We start from the raw sequence: 27255 nt of genomic DNA on the forward strand, positions 1-27255 counted from the left end.
AGAACGCAGATTACGATGGTTTGGATGAGGTCTGAGAGCTTTCCAACAAACTCATTTACGTTATGTGCCACCTCGTTGGTGCCACCTTCCATTTTTCCTCTGCCAACGTTGCTCTGTGCGTGCTGGCAACACTGTGACACCGCAGAAACGCTGTTGAAACTTCTGTGAAACCACATTCAGACTACTGGCGTTAATCCTTGATTCCATTGCAGCTCTTTTTTCTGTGCATTACCAATATGTGCTACATTTTGCTCTTATGTAACCACAACATAAATATACATTTTTGAACATTTATCAATGAATGCGGTTAAAACATATCGTCAACACCAACCTGTGTAAACTTTAAAGAGTAACAGTGCATTACTCATGTGTAATAAAGAATAAATAGTTCAAATGTTGTAATTCTTTATATTTATCAAGGGTTTGAATGAAGTGAAGTGTAATGTGTATGAGACACACTGATGTTGTGTTTGGACTGTTACAGCTGCTGTACGTGAAGTCTAAGTCTTCTGGACTGTATTATTGACTTTAATAGCGTAATGATGTGATGCCGTCTGATAGTAACATGAGGAACTGTCTGTCTTCATCAAACATACACAACACTTATCTGCACGAGTCACTCATCACAGCTTCTGCTTCTCTTTTTGTTTATAGGGCACCGCTGGACCGGACCCCACCACAGTATATCTGGACATGAAAGCCCTCCGTCATGACAGGTACACACATCATGTTTTATTTCATTCATCTGAAGTGGGTTTGTCCGTCTTGAACTCATCCTTCAGTCTGTTTCTATATGTTTGATCAGAGAAGAAACCGCAGATGTTATCGCAGATGTCAGAGAAGTTATCGCAGATGTCTCACCGATGGTCACCTTCCGGCGCAACCTGCGTTCTCTCCCTCCCTCTTGTTTTTCCTCTGCTGTCCTCTCTGCACTCCCCCCCTCTAATGAGCTCTCTCTTTTGAATACAGACAATGCCACAGCCACTCTGTGTTCCATGCTTTCATCCTGCTTGGACAACCTATGCCCTCTTGCATCTGGACCAGCCCGTCCATCCCCATCGGCTCCCTGGTTATCGGACGTACTGCGTGAGCATCGCGCCAGCCTCCGGTCAGCTGAGAGAAAATGGCGCAAGTCAAAAGACCCTGCAGACCTCTCTCTCTACCAATCTCTTCTCTCTTCTTTCTCTGTAGATGTCACCTCTGCAAAAACAGATTACTACCACTCGAGGATCTGCAACTCTCCGGACTCTCGAACGCTCTTCAAAACCTTCTCTGCTCTCCTCTGTCCGCCTGCTCCGGCACCTTCATCGGAGTTAACAGCTGCTGATTTTGCATCGTTCTTCGTAAAGAAAACTACTGCCATCAGCAGCCAGTTCTCTGCGCCACCATCTGTCGAACCCGCCCACATCCCTGACACGTGTGTGCTCCCTGCCTTTTCTCCTCTGTCTGAAGCTGATGTCTCAAAGATCATTGGCTCCAACCACCCTACCACCTGCCCACTGGATCCCATCCCCACCCATCTCCTCCAGGCCATCTCTCCAACGGTTGTGCCTGCTCTGACCCACATCATCAACTCTTCGCTCACCACTGGGACATTTCCCACAGCGTTCAAAGAGGCTCGCATCACACCGCTTCTAAAGAAACCCACCCTGGACCCTACACTGCTAGAAAACTACAGGCCTGTCTCCCTTCCCTTCATCGCCAAAGCCCTGGAGCGAGTTGTGTTCAATCAGCTCTCCTCCTTTCTCATGCCAAACAACCTCCTGGACAGCAATCAGTCTGGGTTCAAGACCGGTCATTCCACAGAGACTGCACTGCTCTCAGTCATCGAAGCCCTGAGACTGGCAAAAGCATCATCCATGTCTTCTGTGCTCATCCTACTGGATCTGTCTGCTGCCTTTGACACTGTCAATCATCACATCCTCCTGGCTTCTCTCAGTGCTATGGGTGTCTCTGGAATGGCGTTGCAATGGTTTGAGTCCTACCTCTCGGGTAGGTCATTCAGAGTATCCTGGAGAGATGAGGTCTCCGCGTCCCAACAGCTCAACACGGGGGTGCCACAAGGCTCAGTGCTTGGACCGCTACTCTTCTCCATTTACATGACATCCCTCGGCTCGGTCATTCAGAAGCATGGCTTCTCCTATCACTGCTATGCGGACGACACACAACTCTACTTGTCATTTCAACCGGACGATCCGACGGTCGCTGCTCGCATCGCGGCATGCCTTAGTGACATCTCGCTTTGGATGAAGGATCATCACCTGCAGCTAAACCTTGCAAAAACGGAACTGCTTGTGATCCCGGGCAACCCAAAGATTCACCACAACCTTGCCATTCAACTAGGCTCATCAACGATTACACCGTCCAGCACAGCCAGAAACCTGGGAGTGGTAATCGATGATCGGCTTAACCTCACAAGTCATGTTGCCAGCACCACCCGGTCCTGTAGATTCATCCTCTACAACATTAGGAAAATTAGACCTTTCCTATCGGAGCAGTCTACGCAAGTCCTAGTCCAGGCTCTTGTCCTGTCCAAACTGGATTATTGCAATGCGCTTCTGGCTGGACTTCCTGCTTGCACAATCAAACCTCTCCAGATGATCCAGAATGCGGCGGCAAGAGTGGTCTTCAATGAACCGAAGAGAGCGCATGTAACTCCGCTCTTCATCAGGTTACACTGGCTCCCTGTTGCCCCTAGCCTACGAGACCAACACCGGATCTGCACCATCGTATCTCCACTCGCTAATGCAGATCTATGTTCCTGCCAGATCACTGCGGTCTGCAAAGGAACAACGACTAGTGGTACCATCCCAAAAAGGAAAAAAGTCACTCTCCCGTACCTTCACTGGATCTGTTCCACATTGGTGGAATGATCTACCTGCTGCTACAAGATCAGCAGACTCGGTTGCCATCTTTAAAAAACGCCTAAAAAGGCGTCTCTTCCGTCAACACGTCGCTGATTGAGTTTTTCCTAATTCTCTTCCCTTTCCTTCTTTATATATATAAAAAAAAAAAATTACTAACCTCACTATTCTTAGCTTTCATACTGTGCTAGGCTTTAATGGACTAGTTTGATGCACTTATGTATTTTCGTTGCCTATGTTGTTATAATTGCTTCCAATGTTTCCTCATCTGTAAGTCGCTTTGGATAAAAGCGTCTGCTAAATGACTAAATGTAAATGTAAATGTAGAAGTGAATGTGAGTGATATTTGATGTTTTTGTGATGTGTCTCAGGGTTCGGTTAGTAGAGAAAGGCTCACCTCACAGTTTACCGCTCATGGAGTCTGGAAAGGTGAGAAACGTCACGTCTGCAGTGTTAAACGCCTTCATTTCTGTACAAAAGAGCTTGTGAATACTGTTTCTGTTTATTTCTGTTTGTCGCTCACAGATTCTGCCTGGTGTGAAAGTGATCATTGCCAACACAGAGACCAAAGGACCTTTAGGAGATTCTCACCTGGGAGAAGTGAGTTTCCAGCAGTTGTGTTGTGTGTTGTGTTGTGAGATGATGAAAGTGTGTGTATGTGAATGTTTGTGCAGATTTGGGTGAGCAGTCCTCATAACGCATCAGGATATTACACAGTTTACGGTGAAGAGGCTTTACACGCGGATCACTTCAGCACCAGACTGAGCTTCGGTGACACACACACCGTTTGGGCTCGCACCGGATATCTGGGCTTCTTAAGACGCACAGAACTCACAGACGCCTGCGGAGGTGAAAACTACCGTTCTGATTCACAATATTTCTGCTTGAAACTGTTCTCATCTGCACTGCAGTTAATAACTGTTCTTCATATAATGTCTTGGTGAACGGGAAAACCATTCAGCTTACTTATGCACACTTTTCCAGAGCGTCACGATGCGCTGTACGTGATCGGATCTCTGGACGAGACTCTGGAGCTGAGAGGAATGCGCTATCATCCCATCGACATCGAAACATCTGTGATACGGGCACACAAGAGCATCGCTGAATGGTGAGCGATTGTAACCTTGACTCAACTCGCTCTCTTTTTAAACGTTTTGCGTCATTTTTATGAGGATATTCTATCATTTTAAAAGACAAACGTCTTGTTCCTAGTTGACATTTTTGTCTTTATAAATATAAGAATATCAAATCATGTTCTGATTGGATGAAGACAAAGCACACATGAGTATACAGTTAGGTGGCTTTCACACTTAAAGTTTAGTTCGGAACGGGGCGCGTTCATGTGAAATCTGATGTGAAACTGGGTGCGCACCTGGCTACCCACCCCGCACTTCCTGAAGGAGGTGGTCTGAGTTCAGCTGCTCTGGAACTGTGGCGTGGTTCACATGAATATAAAAGCAGCATGGACCTGTGTGCGCACTGGATAAGGAAGTAAATTGACCTGCACATTACAATGTATTTCCTTCCATAAAGCACATGTAAGAGATGATAGTGTTGATGATTCACCTTGGATTCGATCAAGAGTGAGCCTGCGTTGTATTTCTTCGTTTTGATTGGAATCAGAGCAGCAGGTCAATGGTAATCCTCTGTTTCCTCAGAATAGTCCGTTTGCAAGCAGCAGAAAGCCGTCTGCATGCAACGCGCAAACAGTAAACCCAAATGTAATTTACTCTGCTGCGCATTACATCTCCAACTGAATTAAAACACAATAAATTGACCATGTTCTGTTTTCTGTCATGCGCCGTGCACATTTTTGATGCACCGGGGTTCGACAGAATCGAGTTGAGTGTAAAACCAAACCAACGCTGCAGGGGGGCGGCAGGAACAATCGCCCTCAAATTCGGACCGCAGCAAACGAGCCAAATCTGAAACCGGTCGTAGTCGTTAGGTGTTGTTATCAGTGTTTGTGGGAACTTTATTGTTTTGTTTTCTAAAAGCATAAGAAACATCTCTCTCACCCAGCCTCTTTTGCCGCAGTGCTGTGTTCACATGGACCAATCTGTTGGTGGTAGTGGTGGAGCTTGAGGGCTCTGAACAGGAAGCGCTGGATCTTGTTGCCCTGGTGACCAACGTGGTTCTAGAAGAGCATTACCTGATCGTTGGGGTGGTAGTGGTGGTGGATCCGGGAGTGATTCCCATCAACTCCAGAGGAGAAAAGCAGCGCATGCACCTGCGGGACGGTTTCCTGGCCGATCAGCTGGACCCTATATATGTGGCCTACAACATGTGAAAAACACGGAGGAGAGGAACCTGACGCACACTCTCCACCTTCTCTTCCACAAACATTGATGGATTCGATGATGGAGCTATGCAGTTTATTTTTTATATCAAACATTCGAAATGCCTTGAAGATGAAACTCTGAACTACCGTGTGTCAGGGCGTAAGATGATTTAATTTCTGTTGTGACATGAGTTCAGATTGTGTTGAAGCACACGTAAATGTTTTCTGTGTGAGTTTGAGATACAGGCAGCCCAAAGGTCCAGAAGCAGAATGCACACCTTTGCTTTCAATTACAAGAGCATGGATTTGTGATGTATTATTTTCATAGCATTGCTATTGCCAGCAGTGTAGCTGTAATCAACCACCCAACATAATAAAAGCTGCGTTTGTTTTCTTCTCACATACACACACACTGTGGTAAAGTGTCATTTCTGTGCCAATAGCATCACCCAAAAAACTGCAGCTTTCTTTTTTTGTGAACCGATTGAGCTAGATCTCTCTCTGCCACTCACTCATAGTTGTGTTAATGTAGAGACACTAGGTTTGTCTTTGCAAGGCCCAATTTCTGCTTTCTTAGAAATGGCAAATACAGATTGCAGAGTGGAAATTCAGAAGATCTAAAATGGAGTGGATTTGAGGGAAGCACATGTAGACCTGTTCACTTGCCACAAGTCCTCCCCTGACGACAGCCCTATTTACACTGATGCTCTAGCACCATGCTGGCCCCTGGGTCTGCACAAATGAGCTTTGACAGAAACCATATGGTCCAGCAGTGGTCCACCCAGACTGGGAGCTCTTGGAGATTACTTTTCCCTATAACGACCTCTACCTGGCAGATTCACTAGAGAATTATGTTCTTTCCCTGAGCAGGACACAATCTGGCACCTGGGTCCAGACCTCTGGAATCTCCACCTCTTGCCTTTGGACGGGACACGAAAGACTTAATCTGCAGCTAGAGCCCCCTTTACTAGGCATCTTTTAATGGTCTAGTGCTCCTCCTGGTGGGAACACCGACAGAGATGTGCATTTAAGTCTGTGCTTTTTACAGGCTAGGTCAGAGCGATGTTGTACGTAGCTGTAGCAGCACTTCACACTAGATGGGATTAGATTGAGAAAGCACAGCTAGATTATTAGGTTTCTTTTGTTACAAGGAGGTTGAAATCTTCTTAACTGTGCCTGATTTACTCTTTGGACCAGTCTGGTCCCTGTAACTCTTTCAGAAGACAGCCTCACTTGCATCAGGAGGTTGGGCACCTGCAAGCATATTCTGTGTCCAGTAAACGCCTGGAGTTAGGACCAGTAAACTTCTGTGTCCTTGAGACCCGACCCTTCTACGTACTCAAAGTTCCCACCTCTTTCTTAAGGGATCAGGTGGTTACCTTATGTGGCGGTAGACCCAGACTCTTCCATGCTGTCTTCCGTATGCGCTCTGTGCATTACATGGACTGCACAGGCAGTTTAGACCAGGGGTCCCCATGCTCGTTCCTGTAGGGCCGGTGTACTAGGCACGTTGGAGCTAAAGATCAGCAGAACACTGGCCTCCAGGACCAAGTCTGGTAACCCTCAGGATTAGATGCTCAGAGAGGTGATTGGAGAGCTTTCCTCCTCCAGATAGAACGCACACAGAGGCCATATGTGCTTGGTTAGTCCATATGATGTATTTCCACATGTAAACCTACTCTTGGGGTAGGATGTTTCTGCACAGTGTCTTCCATTCCCTGGTTGGCCCACCTGAAGCAACGGCTTAGTCTGATTCTTCATCCCCTCCTCGATCACTGGTTGAGCTCATAACACAATTCCGCTGATTGTGGTGTTTAGTAAAAGTGCCTCACATGTCACTACATCAACGCAGTGACTGACAGAGACTGTGCATACAAATATATTCCACTGGCCAATTCTCACTGGTCTTTTCTAAGAAAGCAGAAATGGTTGGAACCCCTAATGTCACTACATCAACACAACTATCAGGGAATGGAGGGTTCCATAGTAAGCAAAACTGTGGTAAAGCAGGGCAGCAGGCCAGAGATGTTGTCTTGGAGTTGAATTTAACCCAGAATATTTCTTCTTCTTACTAACATTACTTACACTTTAACATCTTGTTACTAGAACAGAACAGTATTTTTGTTGCATTTGTTTCTGACTCTAAATTCTGATTAGATAAAGCACGTCTGAACTGAACCTCACCTGTGGCTGCACTAAGTTGATCTTTTACTTGCTAACTACAGTTACCTTACATCCCCCGAGCAGTGAAAACACTAAATGGTCTGATATCAGACACCTGTGGACTGTATTGTTATTAATTATTATTGACAGACGTAACAGAACCTTTTCTCTTGATTCATAATTCAGCAGTAATCAGTGAAGAGATGGGACGTCAATGGCAGGACACATGAGCACTACAGCTGAGGGCGTTCATGTTTGCTATCATCACAGTTACAGTGTTGTGTGTGTGTGGTCAGCATTGTAAACATGATTTCTAACTGCGTTTGCTTTATTTGTATTCACTGGTTTGCGGGCCTGCTGTAATTATTGTACAGATTTCGTTTAAGTTATTACTGGGACACCAGAAACCTCTCAATCACACTGCAGAAACATGAACGCAGACCAGATGCTGCTCAACGTTTCATTTCTCCAGGTGTTACGTCATCTTTTATATGGCAGTAGATTTGGTTTTGTTGCACAGATTGTAAAGCACATAAAGGATCTGTATCACAGAATGATTGTGTGACTCTTAATGTAGATTTTTTTTATTTGCAGTTCTGTCATTTAATCATTTGGTTGACTTATGTTAATGTTTCTCAATAAAAATGACACATTTAACTGATTGGATTTTTATTAGACATTTAGTGGAATGCAGCAATGTATTGTTGATTATAATGATGATTAAATATATAATGATAAATGCATAGAAATGTTTCAACTTTAAAAAAATTGAAAAGAGGAGGACTGGAATCATAACAATAATTAGGCATTACAAATATATTCTAAAACACATAAGTACATTACGACAGTGAGCCTCCTTCCACCAAACCACATGCCTCTACGATGTCTCACATTTCAAATGCATAATTAACATGTAGATTTTATTTGCGTTGGTCCATCTTACTGAACACATCAGCTGCTAATGTACTGATCGATTTTCACCAGAAGCTTTGCTGTGATATCCAGTGCAGTTCTGGCATTGTTAACGTTAAACTGCCCATTTGGAATGTGAGGAATCGGGTGATAGTTTGGATATTGAGTATTTTTGCCATCAACGCCGAGTTCAGTGAGTTGTCTGACAGTGTTGGGTAGAGAAGTCAGCTGTGAGCTGTAGTTAGACACCTGCTGAGCGAGACTTGTTATTGAACAGCTGCCTGGATGCTTTCCAGTCCTCCTGTACATAGCTGCTATCAGGGCTTTCTCCACAGCCTGATGCACTTTAAACAGACACCACTCGGAGCTGTCTCCTCCAGTGTCATTTTGAGCAGCTCTGAGGTCACATTGTGCCTGTTCATACCAGCGTTGAGCCTCCGGTCTGTTCGGCCTCGGAGCTTCTGTGTGATACGACCAAAAGTTATAGTGGCGTCTGGAATGGTTCTGATTGAAACCCTCACGTCCCCTCCGATGGCTGTTAGCCTCGGTGTCCCACCTGTGAAAGAAATTTGTGAAGTCTCTCCAGTTGGAGTTTGTGTGGTGTGCAGTTTTCCCTTGCTGTAGTTCTTTGATTCTGTTCTGCAGGTATTTGAAGGCTTCCGTGGCAAGCTCTTTCTTGCCTGGGTTTTTGTCTGGATGCCAGTGGAGGTATAGACGTTTTATCGCCTTCTTCTTGTCCTCGTGTGACATTTTCCAGATTTCAGTTAAACTCTGGTCAATTTCTCTTTTGACCTCTTCAAATGTCTGTGGAAAGTCTCGTTTGGGTGGAGGCTCGGATGTTTTACGAGGCTCTAAGTCTTTGCAAGTGGGTCCCCTTGGCGTAGTGAACTTCTTTTCCCTTTTAAACTGGAAAAGATCAAGAGAGCTCACTTCTATGATGTCACCGTTGTCAACTTGTATTTTATATTTGGCAGAATATTGGCTCGTTTGTCCAAACGAATCATCTAGTCTTTCTATAACAATAGCATAGAAATATTCACCCGACTCGTCCTTACTGTAGCCAACATACTCTCCACTTTCAAAATTGTTGAAGAAGTTCATGTCGAGTGAGTCATGCCACTCTTCAGGTATACTACATCCAGGTTTTGGCAGGCCGCTGTGGTCTTCTTCGTTGTGGCCACTGTTATGAATGCCATGCCTTGACAAGGTTTTCTTAACCTCCTCCATGTCATCACACAGCAGAAGTTGTCCAAGCACAGGAAGGTTTGAGGTTGACAGACAGTTCTTCAATAGAGCATTGATTTCTTTTGTAAGACACATTGTCACTTCATTCACTACTTTGTGGCTCATGTAATCATTGTGTTTCAGATAGAAATGACATCCGTCATCCTGTTTTTGCACATAAACATCTGTTTCGGTCTTACTGCCCTCCAGTGGCCTCTGGTGTACTAGAAGCTCAGTGTGAAGAGTTTTGCAACAGAAAATCTGAATCTTAGAAAAGATTGATTCACACTTTTTGGCAGCTTCTGAATGTGAAACCCCACCTCGACAATCTTCTCTAATGAGACTGATGAGCCCCTGAAAAAATGCAGCAGAAGACAAGTGTTTTTCAAACCAGCCACTGAATTCACATCCCCCTTCATAATCACAGAACTGGACACTTGCCTCATCCAGGTTTTCAGAAATTATGTCAGAAAGAAATTTGGGACGAATCTTCTGGGGAAGCAACTGCAAGAACTCTTGATGATCATAGTGATCGGTTCCAAGATGACAGTTGTTTAATTTTTCAAGCAGTTTTAGCTTCTTCTCCAAAGGAACCTCGAGTCGTGATGCTTGGAAGACTGTGTCATTGAAAAACAATGTGCTGGATTCATAGAGTTTTCCCTCGGTTGATGGGAGATAAAGTGTGTCGTTTGGTGAAAAGGATTGCTTTATATCCGTTTTTACCTGACACAAAAGTTGCTGTACAACACGTCGGACTGTTATCTGCTGATTTGGCTGAAGGTTCTCTTTGTCACAACTATCTGAATAGATCTCCTGAAGAACAGTGATGTATTGCTGGAGTGTAGGAGTGTCCTTTACACCAATCTTTTTGAAGAAGTCCTGATATATCACAAACTCTGGTAGAATGTTGTACAAATATGGTCTAAAGTCAGAACCATCATTTAGCACAAAGGCGGTCTGGTTGGCTTTCACAAGTTCGGTCTTGTTTTCTACCAAGATAATGGGGAGATCTGAGAACAGAGAGGCATCAAAGCTTATTGACTGCAGGTGTGCGTAAGATTTGGTAAACACTTTCTCTCTTGTTTCCAGCAAACTGTCTGTTTGGCAGTTAGACATACAGATGTTTTCCAGATTGACAGATATTTTCTCCGGTGGTGGAGTATCCAAAGCTCCAGCAGCATTCATTTTCTCGTTCAAGTAATGTGAGGGTAGTATTGGCATAGATGTCCAGATAAGATACTGATGATCACTGTGTCTATCAATCAATGATCCACTGATTGCAACAGTGTCTCTCTCTTGAGCGAAGGGCTTGTGAAAAGCACATAGTGCTGGCTGGATTTGTACTGGGAAGATAAATTTGATGTTAGCGACTCTTCCCAATAAATTGGAGTTTTTCTCATAACTCTTTGACCCCACAGTCTGAAACAACAGTTCTGATCTTTTCTTCAGGACATCAAGTGGAGTGTTACCTTTAGTGTCAGATTCAATCTGTTTTGCAAACTGAATGATTTCCTCGTCTGACACTTCATATTTTAATCCAAGGGCCTTTAAAATATGTTTTGATTTATCCTTTTTATCTTTGAAAAGGTTCCAGAACGTTGTGGGCACAAATCTGTCCTCTGAAAGCATTATCTTGTAAAGGGGGTTTTCCTCATTGTAGAAGTAGGAAGCCACCTGATAGGAGCCATGAATGTCCTGAATTAATCTGACATTTCTCAAAGCTGAGACAATCCTCTGGTCCACTGGTGCATACGCTGCCACAAGTTCCACTAACAGTCTTATTAAATCAAGACGTTTGGCCTCTGTCATCATATTTACAAAAGGAAGAACAAACTTGACACAGAACTCCAAATCATTTAAAATCTGAATGTTTAGACTTTCTGCTAGTTCAATGTTCACCGAGCTGTTCTTGAGGAAAATACTGTCACATCCCTCTACAACATATAAGTTTGAAAAGTTTTTGTGATATTTAGAGTTCAGAATGAATATCTCTCTGTGTAAATCCATTCTCTCTCGTTTGCCAGATATTGTCTCAAACAGGGGCAAAGACTTGAACTTCCTCTCACGTTCACTTTTGTTTTTGGAATCTTTGATCCCACGCTGTAAGAACTGCTGAAGTTCTACGCATTCATCATCAGAGAGCAGCTTAAACTGTCCAAGAGGAATTTGATAAATCTGCTCCAAAACTGCACCGCTGTCTCCTGTTTTGAAGAGCTCAGGATCCACATAAGCGAGACGAAATTTCATGAGATGAGTGTTGGTGGTGGAACTGAAAAAGCTGCGATCTAATGTCATGAAGCCAAGTTTAATGAGAATGGAGTTTATTTTCTCATCTGAATTCAGAATCACTTTTGGTAGATTGTTGATTGTTTGTAAGAAGGGTGTGTTATTTTGACTTGGACAGGTGACTGGTAGAATAGGGCTGTCCTTGAAGTGTTTTTTGATCTCACTGAAGACATTCTGCTCGCCATCTTGAAAGTTTTTCTCTTGATCAACAAAGAAGTACCATAAATCTTTCAGCCATTTGATTGTCTCTTTCTCTGCCTTACACAGCTGGCACTGTTGATCTGCTGATGATGTTCCGGGCAGTTCAGCAAGTTCGGCTTTCAAAATCTGTGCTACTGTGGCAATGGTTAAGTCCTTGATAAACTTCCTCTCTTGTAGAACTTTTATATGCTTTGCATTGACATGCAGGTCTGCAAATATTTCTTCATGTCTGGGGAAAAGACTGCTAAACCTTGTTATCATCTTTGGGGTTTGAGAGCTGAAGGTTCTTAACATCTGATCTTGCGTGAGAAGAAGAGGCAGCCTGTTGAGGTCAGGCACAGAGTTTATCTCATCTGTGTTTAGGATATGTTTTTTCTTATAATTTGTCAAGCAGAAGTCCAAAAGTTTGGAACATCTTGTTTTGTCCTTGATGAGTGTCTGGTTAAGGGGCAAAGGTAAACCTTTCATTGTTTGTGTGGGATCATTCAGGGGTCTTTGTTTCATGAACTTCATCACTGTGGACGGACTGATTTCTGACACATTAACACCAGCTTCTTTGAAATTCTTTGTAATTTGTTCTATTTTCTGGGAGTGTGGTACCAATTTCATTCCAGTGTCATCTAAAATTTCAAAAATGTTATCATGGTCACCAGTTGTAAAATAAGGACAACCTGCTGAATCTAGTTTGGACACAGAACACCACTTAACTGTGTATTTTTTAATTGGAAGGTATGATGATAAAAGAATGTGTCCTGGAGGTTTGATAGGAGGGTCAGGTTGTCTGTGTACTGTGGGAATGACAAGGTCGTCACGCTGGCTGAATGATCTGTAGACCTCTGAGATCGTTTCATGCCAGCCTTTGTCTACTTCCTTGGAAATGCATGGAAAGTAATTTAGGCAGGAAAGCTCCAGCTCGCTCTTGAGGAAGGGAAGAGCAGTAGGTGTATCTTTCTTCACGGTGGTACAGAGATGTAACAGAAGGTCGGCGTAGAGTGGTGAAATTATGTTTACTTTCAATGACTGGTTCCACTTCATCTTCAAACTATCACTATCCTCCTTCCACAAGTCCCTTCTAGAAGAATCAACTTCAAAATTTGCATTCACATGAACTGGTAAACCTGTTTTTACTGGCAAAGGCAAAGAGCAAAATGCCCTTCCAGTTAAGCTGTGATCGTCTAAACATGCTGCCAGCGCTGCTTGAGGAACCTTCAAATGTTTCTTCCTGTTGTCAATTGTATGTTCCTGTTTTAAGAAGCCAAAGTGCTCTGCAATGACCCATTTACTATGTTTATGTCCAGCCGAGATTTGCGTTTCATAGATGGTTTTGCATGGTTCTGCTTTTCCTGACATGAGGCACATTTGAACATGAGTGTCAAAGTGTTCCTTGCTCTTCATGCCTTTCTCTGTAAATTCTCTGTATTTCTTCTCAATAACGAAAGAACATTTTGGTTCTTTTTCATTTTTATTGATGATCGAGAACTGTATTTTTGTGATGTGTTTCAAGAACAGAATGAGTCCATTAGGATCTTCAGTCAAGGCTGTGTACAATTCCGTCATGTGAGACTCTGTGACTACACATCTAGATATTTCAGAATTTTCTGCCATTTTCTCAGTTCTGAGAGGAAGCCTGAACATGGTTCCAGAATTGAGTGCAAACGTTTTTGGAAGAAATGTGTGATAAACATCCTCAAAAGACTTTTTAAATTCATCTTCCAGTGAAAACATGCAACCTGGGGATTCTTTTGTCACACCTTCTATAAATTTCAGATTTGGATCAGAAATGCAGAGCAATTTGTCACCAGTCAGGATAGATGGACAATCTGACAGATGATACACAGAATTGAACCCCAGTCCATATTTTCCGGTCCTCCCTAAGGTTCCATCTTTTCCTCCTTCCCCCAGCTGCTGGATACCTCGAAGATCAGCATCAGAAAATGTTTTGTTGTTGTAGATGCATAGTGCTGGGCCTTGAACCGGTTCCCACTTTTTGCCAAATATTTTTTTTGTGCTGTGTTGTCTCCTGTCCCACACAAAGTGAATTTCTGTCGCCTCTGCATCGTCAGCATTTTGAATGAGTTCTTTCAGAATATCTTTTTTGGATGGGTATGCATCAATTATATTTTTTATTCTGACAGTTAGCTTCTCAGTTTGTCCAAACTCTCTGGCAAAAGGGGAAAACTTGCTGACCAAACAGTTCTTCAACGTATGGTGTCTTGTTGTCATTACACCGAAATGAACTGCAACAGTGCGAGGTATCAGCTCATGTGAGAGCCTGATGGCACTTGAAACAGGTATCCATTGGCTGTCATTAAATCTGAGCTCTCTAGAAGATGTCAATACTCCTTTCCCATCTGGAATGAGACAGTTTTCAAGCTTTGAGTCCTTGATTTTATACAGCCCTTTCATGAGTATTGCAATGCATTTATTAAGGTCTTCCGGGGAAAGAGAGCGAGATCCATTCACAGTCTTCAATTCCTCAAGTGCAGCAATAAACTGCTCTTTTGTAAACTGTTTTGAAATGCCAACACAGTCCCAAAGCCTCTCAAATTTGGATAAGATAGATGGAAGTATATAAAGATATGGCTTTTCCTCAAATTCCTCATTTCTGGCCACAGACCTCACATTTACGAAACGATCCTCGATGAAGATGAATGGATATGATTGTGCATGGGCAATAATGGGATCGGGATCTTTTTGTTCCAACAAGTGAGTGTTGAGGTATTCGTAGCTCCTGTAAGAGATGCTATGAAGAAGAACCATTTCAAATGCACTGGAATGTTGATGTGCTTTTAAGAGCTGCTGCAGCACCGTCTCAACTGGTGGATTTGTCTGTACACGCAGTGTTTTGAGAACCGGATCATTACTGTGTAGTTTCAGCTTTGTATGATCCACTGTGAATTCTGTCATGCTGACTACATCATGACACGTCTCACTGTAAACATCACAGGGTTTCTTCAGAACAGTGACGCTCTTGTTCTGCTGAAGTAAAGGAGCTATGGCAGGAAGGAACGGTATAAGAGAGAGTGAGTCCCAATGCTGAGAATTCACATCTAATGCAGAGTCTTTCATTAACTCAACAAGACACTGAATACGTTTGCAACATTTAGATTGGTCCTGTTGCCAAGCTCTGGGTATCTTCTCCGCTCTTTCTTTGATGTCCTCCAAAGGCAGGAACTCACTCAGCATTCCAAGATCTGATAGTCGCTGAATCCTTTTAGGTGAAAGAAAGTCACTTATTGTCCCTTCCAAAAAGCGTCCCTCCTCGAGCTCATATAAGCACGCCACTTTACCAGAAGAATTCACAAGTTTCTTGACTAATTGAAGCTTCTTACATCCCTGTGTTGGAATGCATGGGTACCTTTTTAATAGTTCATCAACATCTCTATTATTCAGGTCTATGGCATTTAGAACAAGAGAATTTCTGCTGTGTGTGTCCATGGTGCTCAAGTTCTTGAAAACAACATTGTAAAACTCAGACCAGCAGATTGTTCTCTGTTGTATCATTTCTTTGAAACCACATTGAATGAAACTTTCTTTTACCCATGACGGAAGAGAAACAACACAGGAGTATGACTCTTCCATATTGATGAACACTTTCTTGGCAATGTCTCCTACTGCTCTGTTCTCTTCAATTTCTGGATGCAGGAATTTCACGCTGTCTAAAGAACCCCACGTCTGTCCATTGCTGAAGAGCTCCAGAGATTTACTGTTGGCAATTTGTGCTATTGCCGAATAGAAAGACTCAACCAGGGGTAGGAATTCTCTGCTCACCATCTCTCTGTTAGGCCAGAATGTGTAGAAGAAATAGCTCTTGAGTGTTCCATTTTGGGCCATTTTCTTGAGCTCAAGCAGAGTGGTGATGTAAGCAGAGGTTAAAGCATCTTTGAGCAAGGCCTTGTTCCAATCAGATTTTACTCCTCTTTCACAGAGGGCTTTCCTGTTTGATGTGACTGCAAAAGTCCCATTGACATGGAATGGAAGACCTGTCTCAATTGGGAGAGGAAGAAAACAAAAAGCCTGGCCACACAGGCCTTCATTAGGAGACCACGCTTCAGCTTGTCTGTCTCTATGCAAAGGTACAGCAATTCCTCCAATAGGCAAAGAAAACACATGTTCGTTTTCATTTCTCCTCTGGAACATTCGCATAGAGTCCCGTGTCCCGAAACAAGAGTACAAAAGCCAGTACTGGGTCGGCAGTGTCACTGGGTGATCTTGAACTATTTGGACAATCTGTGCTGTATTGTAGTCAATAATCTTGTGGCATGTGATGTCACCAGTCTTTAAGATGTCCTTGATCTCTTGGATAAGCTTGTCATTCGAGACAGCAGCCGAATCGATGACCTCTCTTGTCATTTGGAGAGGAGTCTGTAGCTGATCATCCTGTGGAGGGGTAAATGCATTCTCGGGCACAATTTGAAGTGACATAGATTGAATATTCTTCAGAAAAAGTAGGTGGGTTTGTGCGTTTTCAGTCAAATGACGCTTAAAGTTGTGAATGTGTTCTTCATTGTATACCTTTGAACTGATTTCTGACTTTTTTGCTTCTTCTTCGGTGCGAAATGGTAATTTAATCAAAGTGCCATTGTAAGCTTTGTTGGTGTTTTGAGCTGACAGATCACAATCAAAAATGCCCTCATACGACTTGAACTGTCCAGGAAACCTCTTGTATAGTCGTTTCTGGAAGAGGTCTAGTTTGATTCCAGGGTTTCCTTTGCTGAGTATGTGCTTCTCCAAATGAGTGACGTTTGGATCAAGTATGAGAAGTGTTTTCCCACTCAAAACAGAGGGAATGTCACTCACATGGTAAACCGCATTGAATCCAAGGCCAAACTTCCCAATTTTCTCAACTTTGTTTTCCTTTGATGCTGATCCCACTTTGACTATGTTTTGCCAATCCTCCTCTGAAAAGAGCTTATCGTTGAAGATCCAAAGGCAGGGTCCATTGCAGAGGGCCATTCCTTCATCAATGAGAGTCTCTGGAGGGTCTCTGTGTTTTCTGAAGTCAAGGAGGAATTTACAAGTGCTTGCTCCAGCATCCTCAGCGTTTTGTATGAGTTCTTTGAAAATATCGCTTTCCTCATCATACTCTTTAAGAATGTTCTTGATTCTTTGCGTTATAGGTTCTGACTGCCCACATTGTTCTATGCCAATGCACTCTTGCTCTGTTTTTAAGAAAAGTGGTTTTAGGATGCGGGTACTTAGGAATGGGACTTTCAACCACCTTGCAGTACCTGGCAGCACTTCGTCATGAATTACATAAAATTCTTCGTTGTCTTGTTTCAGGTCATCTAATCCTTCAGCACTAATGTCACAGAAGACGGTTTTGGACAAAGACTGCAGAGTGAATTTTTGGTTTTGTGCCATGACAGGCACTGGTGTACTGTCCTTCAAAAACTTCTCATTTTTTCGCATCCAGTCAAGAATGGCAACTGACACCTTGAGTTCTGTGGAATCTCCATGTGGAGGATCCCTATCATCAATTCTTTGTTTTATGTCATGGAGAACTTCTTCAATCTCCTCATCAGACAATGTCTCCTTCACACCAAATTCTTTAAGCAGGTTTTCATATTGCAAAAACTCTTCCGGGACTTTCTTGATGTAGGGGCTCACATCCAATCCAGACGGATAGTCTAAAACTATATCTCTAGGAGAGACAAACTCACTTTGATTCCAAAGCCAAGGGATGCATTTCATGCTCATTGCTTCTTTAAATTTACCTACGTTGTCTTCCATGAATTTGTAGGTATTATGTAGCTTTGTTCTAAACTGAATATCGGACTCTGGGTTCCTCATGTCAGCTGCTATTGATGCCAGTACAGAGAGGTTCTCCAAGACCTTTTCAGCCGGAGGTGGGTCATAAAAACCAAGATGTTCGCAAACATTTTCTGACAACTCGGTGATAATTGGCATTACATGTCCAACAATGGAAGAGTACTTTGAATGTCTCACTTCAACAGGCTTATATAGACCTCTCTGATTTCTAGAAATGCTTCCACTGAGGCACTTTGGGTTTTCACAGGGCACCCACTGTATTTGCATCAGCCCTGGTTTTTGTGTCTGTGTCAGTTTTGAAAGTAAATTGTTCCCATTCAACACTCTAACAAGAGTATCTGCCTTTTTGAATGCCTTGTTTGGTGAGTGGATACGCAGCTTTTCGATATGTTTTACGACCTGGAGTATGTTTTCAGGGGATATTTCTTTCTCTTCTGTCTTTAGGCCAAGTCGTTGTAAGGTCTGTAGCATTTCTTGGGTCTTGGTATAAATGGGTGGAGGAAAGAAATCTGCTTCGAAAAGGTCCTGGAATGTCTTGTTTCTAGGATCATACATGTTTGAAGCTTGTTTTCGTTCTCCCAGAGGGCTTTCAATAAAATTAAGAACCTTAGTTCTGGTAAGCAGCAGCTCACTTTGTGAAAGCAGAATGTTACCGTGATTCAGTATCCAGCTCATTATTGAATGTTCTTCATCTTTGTTGAAAGAAGCTGCCTTAATGCCATCAATCAAAAGAATAGCCACCTTAGCTGCATCCAAAAGCTCAGTCTTGAGAAGAGTCAAAAGTCTGCGGTCAGCTTCATTTGCACACTGTACAATGGTCTCAGGCATGGGCAGATTGTTTGGAATAGCTGGATTGGTGCCTAAAGCAACAGCCTGCTTTGAATTGACAGCAACATACTTCTCGGACATCAATCTGAAGATTGGTAAGACAGACAGCAAGCTTTGTTCAGCATTTGAGAGAGAATCCACAGAAGAAAGGTAGACTTTAAGCTCTTCTATCTCATGTCGTGAAGCAGATGCAATGTTTTTGATGAGCTGATCTCTGTTTGAGTTCAAGAATACTTGAAGAACGTTTTTGGGTGAAGCTGCAAGAACATAAGTCTCAATGTCATGATGCCTGAGACACTCGTCTCTTTTTATGACCGTACAGCCCACCTTTTTAACCACTGTCTGAACATGATCAGATAAGTTGGACCCCCCGCTATTCTGAAAGATCAAAGTTGTGTTCTTCTGCAGCTTTGCTAACGGTACAGAATTGCCTGAATTTTGGAAAGGCTCCAGTGGTATCAAAGGCACACCAACAAAGTCACTTAAATCATCCCATTCAGTACTAAGAAATTTCCAGAAGTCCACCAGCCAGCTCTTTGGTGGATGACGATCTGTTGTTGGTTTCCATGTAACATGACTTTGGGTGTCCTGCCAGTCCATGGGTAAGTGCTTCTTGGTAAGTGCAACAATGTGTTTTGCCTCCACATTGATTATGTTATATGTGTCTGAAACAGAAATGAGTGAGATAAGCATTTATTTGTGCATTCTGGAAAAGTATTGCAAAACGTCTTAAAAGCAGCTGAAGGAGAAACAAATTATTTTTTTCAAAAATGCTTCACAATATTTCTATAAGCATTCCAGATTAAGTATGAATCTATTTTCCTACTTTGTGCTGCCAGGTTCCTTAGGTGCTCAGTGGATGAAGGACTTAGATTGTTGGGTAGAAACCTTTCTTTACAAAATGGCAGCAATGTTCTAGACAGGGATGAACAGAATATTACAATTTGGCAACACAATATAGACACACACACACAAACATTTTTAAATGGAATTATAAATCAAACCTCACCTTGGAAACTTCTTGCTTTCAATCAGAACAGTGTTCAGCTCTTTGTTAAAGGATGTGAAGGTTCCATCACTGAGAGGCAGAAGTGTAAGACCTTGAAGCTCTGCATACTTCTCATCACTGAGAACAAACTCAAGAAGACAGTATTTGTCATCTTTACTGAGAATGTCAACGTTACTTCTGCGAAGGACATCTCTAACCAAAGATGGAGTCACCCATTTCAAGGTACCGCTTTCAGGAAGGGTTTCTCGCACACCTTTCAAAACATGTTTTGGGGCAGAGATGAGTTTTTCTCCTTGTGCAATCAACAATCTCGACACTGCAGTCACTGTGTCACTGCATAAACTGTTGACCGGAAAAACTGCATGTGAGGCAGACACCCAGATGGTCTCATCATCAGCAAGATGAAAGATCTTATGATCGAACAGACGCTTCATAGTGTTTACTGCAACATCGTGCCATCTGTCATATTGTACAGTCTTAGTCAGGTCAGGCCAAATATTGTACACTGAGGCAGCAGGCAAGGCTGAGATTCTGGATAACTGAATAGCATCCAGGATCAACATTAGATACACTAGAGGAAGAACATTATTTCTTAGTAGCTCATTCCACACTGCAGCCTCGTCGTTCTTCTGATCCTCCTCTTGCCACTTGATGTACCTCCGGTTGTCCGTCAGGCCAAAACAAGCATTGATGTGGACAGCAAGCCCAGTTTTGTTTGACTCGTTATTTGGAAGGGGCAGAAAGCAACTTAGTCGTCCATTACAAAGTGATCTTTCCTCATCTAATTGAAATGCTACATCAACTTGGGGGTGAAAGCTTAGCTTGTTGGCCAGAAAGTCGATCTTGGGTATATATCCTTGTTTCAAAAGACAGTGTGTCACAAGCCACATGGATTCAGTTTCTTCCATTGGAGACTTGCGTGATACAGTTTTGAAGAAGGTTCTTCTGTCCAGAGATTCCTCTTTGATATCACACAGATCCGTGTCGTGAGGCGAAACTGGGTTAGTTGACACTGAAACTTTCAGCTTTTCGCTGCAAACGCCTGTGGCGTCAACATACAGCAAAGCAATGGACGACACATTTCTCAGAAAAAGAAGACTGATGTCTGCATCAGCAATGAAACTGTCAAAAAGCTGTGTAACTTTCATAGAGTCATATAACGTATCTGAGATTTCAGAAGCTTCATTACGCAGAGGGAACCGGAACAGTGTTCCTTTGAAGTACTGCTCCTCACTGATGACTTTGTTCCAGGAAGAGTTGTTGACTACGCTAACAAGATTTTGAAAGGGCTGAAACTGGTCTCTCAGGTTCAAAAGACTCTCTTTGTCTTCATCATCATTCAAGGACCATCGGTAGCCTTCCATATCATCTCCAAACATCATCTTTTGTGGGTCAAAGATGGCTAGGTGTTTGGAACTGAATACACATGGCAAATCTGTAAATACAAATAGAATTGCCATTTATTTATCTAGTCAGCATTGTTCCCAGAATTCTGTCAAGTTCTACCTCACAGCAATTCTCTAAAGATCCCTGAGGGATAGGTACACACTCTTAAAAAAGGTGCCATTTGTGTCTGCTTGGTACCATCCAAATAAATTTTGTCAAACAAAAAGGTAAGAAATGGCTTTTATCAGGAACTTTTAGATGAATGGTTCTTTGTGGAATGAAAACTGGTTATTCTACGGGATCACTGTGCAGAACCTTTTGAAGCACATTTTAAAAATAAGTCACAAGTTACTGTAGTAGTAATGTTTTTAGGTCAATACACCGAGAAGCAGTCTCACAGGCTTATACACAAAATAAGCAGTCACATGCTGTGGCTGAAGGAAAATATCCTAGTATAGAAAAAAGGTATTTATAAAGCATCTTAACCCTTGTGACCGATCCTATTAGAGAGACACTAACATCTCCAATACAGCGCAGAAATAGAAGTTATCACTACACTAACATATTTGGCAACTGGAGAAATGCAACTATGAAGCATAAATTATTTGTTTCTGTTATAAAGGTCACAATCTGATTACACAAACAATTACAGCAGAAACGTATTGCGTCACTGTACTTTTTTGACAAATCACATTTGTTGACATTAACCGCATGGAAAAAAGAAAGATGTGTGAGCGTGAGTACGGTAATACAGAAAATATAATGTGCAATTTCAAACTAACAACCCTATACTTAAAAGTGCTCTTTCCTCTTTTTGGCCAAACAACCAATCACAGCCTTTAAAAGACTGTGTCATACACAACACGGGGTCAGCCCGCCTCCTCACTAAGATAACAGTTTTTATTTCCTTGCTCAAAGTTGCACTCAGATAGGTCCAGAATCATTTTAAGATAAGACTCCTACGTGGAAGTGTTTTAGCTAAATTAGGATTTTTCTTACAGGCACAGGAATGTGACATTTTGTCCTATTGAGGAAACATGCTCAGGATTTGAATAAAATACCCCAGAAAATCTGCTCATGGAATTTTTTGATTCTAAATGGAGGTAGAAACTGGAGCAGATGGAAGTCTGTTCCTGTAATATATTTCACCTGTAATATGATAAACAGAGTTGAAGCCAATTCCAAATCTCCCAACTTTTGTTGGATCCTCTTGCTTGATGCTTCGGCCGACTCTCTGAATCCCCTCCCAGTCTTCATCAGTGAAGGCTGCGTCATTGAAGGCATAAAGAGCAGGACCTTTCAAATCAGAGATAACACAGGACTTTAAAAGAAGCTAAGACACTTTATTAACCAGTTAGTAAGGTTGGCACCATACCAGGGGTGCAGATAGGATTTTTTAACTGGGGGGACCAAACTGTCAGCAAATGATTTCAACTCAGTTAGTTATTTTGTGTAAGTTGGGCAAATGGTTTGCACTAAAAAGCCATTGGAGGATTCTTATTTGAAATCATGGATAGACAACAATGAACAGGGGCCTACCCTTCAACACTAGCAATGCATGAACAAACTGGAATTTGTCTAGTATGCCAATCACCCACCAAAACTTCATGCCTTCTGAAAAATATGTTTTATTTTAACATTTAAACATAAATCAGTAAATTTAGCTCATTCTACTTCTACCGTAATTGGGTTGGATGATAATTTAATGCCAGGACCATAATGTAGTCTTGCAGGTCCAGATAAAACATTATTTTCCTAACGATACATTGTTTGATTTATCTAATAATTGTTTTATGTTAATTTTGTATTTGCCTCTGTCCACTAACCTCATTTCGCATGCTCTCCACGTTTTGCTGTGTTTGCTCAGTGCAAAAGACTAGCTATACAAATAAATAACAAAACTAATCTTCCACATCTGGGATCATTCAACAGGCATAGGATACTTACATTGTTTGGATTCTGAAGCAGTGACAGAATAAATAAACGAGCAGCTGTCCTGTCCACCACTACTAATGTACATGGCGGAAATCCTGATTAATCCACAGTTATACCGATGTTTGTCGCCTTTTGTAGGGAAAGTGAGGGGGAGGGATCGAGATCTGAGGGGGTCATGTCCCCCGTCACTGGTGCTATCTGTGCACCTGTACCATAGCATAAGCATATCTTACCAGTTTAACCATCACGATACAAAGTAGTATTACAATTAGGGCTGTCGACTTTAACGTGTGAGATAAAAAAATTGTCCTTTGTCTAGCGTTACGTTATATAATGACGCTCTTATACATGTAAAGGCCTTTAAAGCATTTATGCGTGATTTGAAACAGTTGCTTTGACACGTTCAGTGTAGATAGACGGCTTCTAGCTGCGGGACACAACACAATAGTTTACAATCGCTGGATAAAGGCTGCACATGTCAGACAGCACAGCACCAGTATTCAGTTCTCTTTCGTGCTTGAATGAACTAAAGACGTGTCCATACTTGTAGTTCGGCTCGTTTGGTACTTTTGTTCCGGACCCAAAAAAAATCTAAATAAATCCTGGTTCGCATAGATATCGACCAAACTGCTTACTTGTAAAGACGCAATGTGATTGGACAGCTTTTATAATTTTATTTTTAAAACGGAATTTGCCGGACATCCTAAACAATGCTGTGCACAGTGCTGCATGGGCTATACGTGTTCAGTGTATGTCTGCACATATGAGGGTAACTCGCGAAGCGTTTAAAGAAGTCAAAACAGCGGCAGGAATTCTGTTACATGCAGAAGCACATATTAATAATCACACATTTTCGGATCGTATATTGTTATCACTTCCTGTTTTTGGTTTGGTTTGTTGTGTTCACATTTCAATCGAACCGCGACAGATTTCAACGTGTTTAATAAACTCCTAAATGATTGCAAAGTGTTTTGAAGGGCGTCAGATCTTAAAGGAGCCACGCTCTTAAACCTGCTGCTGCGATTCCAGTCATTAGTGTCAATCAAAGAACTAAACAAAAGAGGAATTCAATGTGTTTTTTCGCTTTCTGTATTTAATTTCAAATTGAGCATTAAAGACTGTAAAGTGTTCAAGAAATTCACTCAAGTTCGGTACATTTCCTACCTGAGAGCTCTCAGTTATACTGTGCTTCAGAGTTGAACGGCTATAACTAATGTTAAAATAAGGAAAAAATTATCAATTAAATGGAGACATCAATTGCAGTACTAATATTAGAATGTTGCCTTTTATTCATAAAATGATGCCGTTTAAGAAATCTGTTGTTACTACATTCATTTGGAGATTAGATGTGAAATTATTCGAATGTAAAACTATATTTAAAAACATTAATGTTGTGTGCGATTAATCTAATTTCATTTTAGACGGCACTAATCACAATGCTGTGCCATGTTCACAATTCAAATCCAAATTTCTTAAATGCACAGATCTAGATGATAGCTAGTAAGTGTATACTGTAATATATTCCAGTATTTCCACACGTGTTTGATGTAAACCACAATATTTTGTAGAATTAACTTTAATAATTTGATAAATTGCAAATACTGAAAATGTACTTTAATACTTATTATGGTAAATTGTAATACTCATTTGAACCCATGGGGACGGCCATATTGCTTTTGAGGACATCAAACGGTTGTATGCACAGGCCAAGTGAACTGAAATATTATATTAATACAAAAACACTACTCTCCTGTAGATATAAGGCGCTGCAATAAAATACATGTGGAAAATAATACTACAATAACAATAAAAAAGTGAAATAAAGACATTTTGATCGCATTGGTCAGATACGGTTCATACATACACAGAAGATTTAAAAAAATGAAGAATCATTATTTGATACACAAGATATGTTTAGTTGTTATGAACTGAATTTTATCCAGAGAACATATTTTTTAATTGATTGAAGCACACTGCTTGCTGTTTGTGTGTGCTGTGATACGGGGTCATCTGTAAATATAGTCAAACCCCTGCAGGAATCTTTTTTGACCAGAGGGAAATGTTCAAGCAGACCAATCATGGTGCTCGCGGCCCGAGTCGAATTGACACGGTTATAATACAAAACCTCAAAGTATTTTCATGTTTTACTCTATGACATAAAACACACCAGTTATAACCCACTCGTGATTTTTGGCACTGATATATTTTGGGCAAGTTATATTCAGTTAAGACAGGTCACACATTCATTTTAGTCTGGGACTAACCTTAAGCCTTGTCTGTGAAACTGGGCCGAGACGTTTAAACAACATAAACCTATGTTAATCCAAAAGTCTATAAGGAAAATGCATAGGCTTTCAGAGGGAACCATGGTGGAGCTTACTTCTGGGTTAGCCTACAAAAAACGTCACCTCTGAGGTACTGACTTAGGGTTTAGGGGCGGGGTCAGGGGAGGGGCTCATTAATGATTTTTTCTAATAGTCATACTTTTTTGTTAAAATAGTTATGATATCAGGTTGGCAGTACGCATGTCAGATATCAGTGGCACGTGGTTATTTAGCTTTCTAAAAGATTGACATGTTATTTCATACCCTGAAACTTTCTGAGCTCTTCACTCCACAGGCTCTGAGTCCCATAATGTCTCTCATCATGAACGAACACTACAGAAGAAGCTCCTGCGTCATCTGCATTCTGGATCAGCTCCTGAGATATTACACCACAATGAATTATATCCATCAGATAGTGTATATAAGAAAGAGGTTAATCTCAAACAGACAAAAGAAGAGACTGTAAAACAGCAGGACATGCTTAACCTCAAACGTGTCAAGTACAACTGAAAGTCATTAAATGCAATACGACTAAACTAAAAGTGATTATTTCATTCCGATGTCACATACCTTAAGGATTTGTCCTCCGTCCGGGTACCTTCTTAAAATCTCTTTCAGATAATCAATAAATGGCGGTGATGTTGCACCAAATGTATTCCTATTAAACAATGTAAGAATTATCACAAAGTACACAAAACACATTAAACGGAAGGTTCTAGATGTACTAACAATGTGTTTATTTAATACTAGTGTTGGCATGTTAACAATTATCTGTAAACATATTGGCTTTGCAGTCTTAAGTTAAACTTAAAGCATTTTTACGGACACTTAAATCTAGTAGTTATTGTGAGCTTTCAGTACAATAATCAAAGCAATCACTCACTTTTTTTTCTTCTGCCTCGATTCTGAACTCATTTTTCTTCATTACAGTCTGTGTGCTAAAACAAACGTTAACTTCACAATATGAACACTTCTTTTGAACCTGTTGTAAAAACTGAATCATTACATGAATTTGTTTGGTTGTTTACGATTGACCAACATCCAGACTATTCAGTCTTTTTAAATCAACATGTTTTCCATCTCAGGTTCAGTGATGTCATATATTTTCCAGAAGGGCTTTGGTTTGTGCGAAGCATCCGAACTGAAGACGATTCGCTTCTTTAATAGAATTGTGTCGGTTCAAGGAAAAGCCTCTTTGTTTGTTTGTTTGTACCCAGATAAGTTGTGCATTCTCACTACATTTGTAAGCAACATTAATAAAACAACACTTATAAATACTGTATAATCGGAAAGTGAAATATAAAAACGAGTATTTAGGACTTTAAATGGTTTTAATGATCCCCAGTTTAACATGAAATATGTTTGTCGTGTTTCTCTTACCTTCAGTGTGCGCTCGGGATGCTTCTGATCGACTGAATGAATCAAAGCATCCAGAATGTGACGGATAAACGCGATGGGTTTCTGTTCTCTGGAAAGAGTCGAAACGAAACTTATCCACATCCTTCCTGGATGCCTTGTCACAGTTGTGTACATATCACACACACACACACACACACACACACAAGCAGCAGTGATGAAGCTTACATTCTTTAAACGTGTTTGAACGGTTACAAGCTTATTAGAAATGATCAAATGATATTTGCGCGCGCGCGCACACATGTAACGGGAGGAGAACATTACCTGTTGTGAGGGAGGTTCAGGTGTATCTGCGAGTCTTTGTTCTAGTGAGACTGCGGCTGGTTTTATTCCATGTTTACATGTGAATTGGTGTTAATGCTACTATACTGATCGAGCTGATTTAGTTCTCATTCTTTCTTAATGTGTGGGGTTTAGTTTCTGTGTCATTGCTGTGTAAATGTCACGTGTGACTTCATTGGCGTGATTTGTGTGTTCGCCCCTCTTCTCATTCGCTGTCTAGCCCGGGGCGCCAGATTGTGACATTACTCCTAATCCTTGAATTGAATTAGTTAGAAAATGTCTTCACTTTCTTTAGCATGCTGCAGGTGACGTGTGCTTGAGAACGGGATAGCGCACATCTGGGTGTGTTCACACCGAACGCGAAAGAAGCGT

At 41.6% G+C, this 27255-nt stretch overlaps 2 protein-coding genes across 7 annotated transcripts in view; one reads left to right on the forward strand and one right to left on the reverse strand.

Moving 5' to 3' along the window:
• dip2a (disco-interacting protein 2 homolog A) overlaps positions 1 to 7960 on the forward strand; it is a 50385-nt gene extending 42425 nt beyond the window's left edge. For 4 of the 5 annotated variants that reach the window (XM_079464254.1, XM_079464256.1, XM_079464257.1 and 1 more), the window contains 6 exons: positions 655 to 716; positions 3236 to 3293; positions 3390 to 3464; positions 3539 to 3713; positions 3849 to 3972; positions 4887 to 7960. In XM_079464254.1, the coding sequence (XP_079320380.1) occupies positions 655 to 716; positions 3236 to 3293; positions 3390 to 3464; positions 3539 to 3713; positions 3849 to 3972; positions 4887 to 5154 (762 nt within the window). In that variant the 3' untranslated portion in view covers positions 5155 to 7960. The remainder of the gene's footprint in view (positions 1 to 654; positions 717 to 3235; positions 3294 to 3389; positions 3465 to 3538; positions 3714 to 3848; positions 3973 to 4886) is intronic. The other variant, XM_079464255.1, reaches the window with a different exon arrangement.
• On the reverse strand, positions 7874 to 26960 carry sacs2 (sacsin molecular chaperone 2). 2 transcript variants are annotated; one of them, XM_079464253.1, is made up of 9 exons: positions 26866 to 26960; positions 26566 to 26653; positions 26069 to 26123; positions 25756 to 25843; positions 25450 to 25561; positions 22076 to 22222; positions 19541 to 20975; positions 19358 to 19446; positions 7874 to 19196 (listed from the first exon to the last, which is right to left on the reverse strand). In XM_079464253.1, exons 3-9 carry the CDS (start codon positions 26098 to 26100, stop codon positions 8260 to 8262), a joined length of 12840 nt encoding a protein of 4279 aa, XP_079320379.1. In that variant the 5' UTR covers positions 26101 to 26123; positions 26566 to 26653; positions 26866 to 26960; the 3' UTR covers positions 7874 to 8259. The 2 variants fall into 2 exon arrangements, with proteins under 2 accessions (XP_079320379.1, XP_079320378.1); XM_079464252.1 differs by lacking the exon at positions 26866 to 26960 and having other exon boundaries at positions 26566 to 26700.
• Between the last annotated feature and the right edge of the window lie 295 nt (positions 26961 to 27255).

This window comes from Barbatula barbatula, assembly GCF_947034865.1.
Source record: "Barbatula barbatula genome assembly, chromosome: 9".
Lineage (NCBI taxonomy): Eukaryota > Metazoa > Chordata > Actinopteri > Cypriniformes > Nemacheilidae > Barbatula > Barbatula barbatula.

Excerpts from the sequence above, each read along its gene's own strand:
- sacs2 (XM_079464253.1), bottom strand. The coding sequence starts at position 26,100 with ATGAGTTCAGAATCGAGGCAGAAGAAAAAAAA. Across the intron at positions 25,844-26,068 it reads TCGAGGCAGAAGAAAAAAAA|GAATACATTTGGTGCAACAT; the intron begins GTGAGTGATTGC and ends ATTGTTTAATAG. Across the intron at positions 19,447-19,540 it reads GAAAGCAAGAAGTTTCCAAG|AACATTGCTGCCATTTTGTA; the intron begins GTGAGGTTTGAT and ends ATCCCTGTCTAG.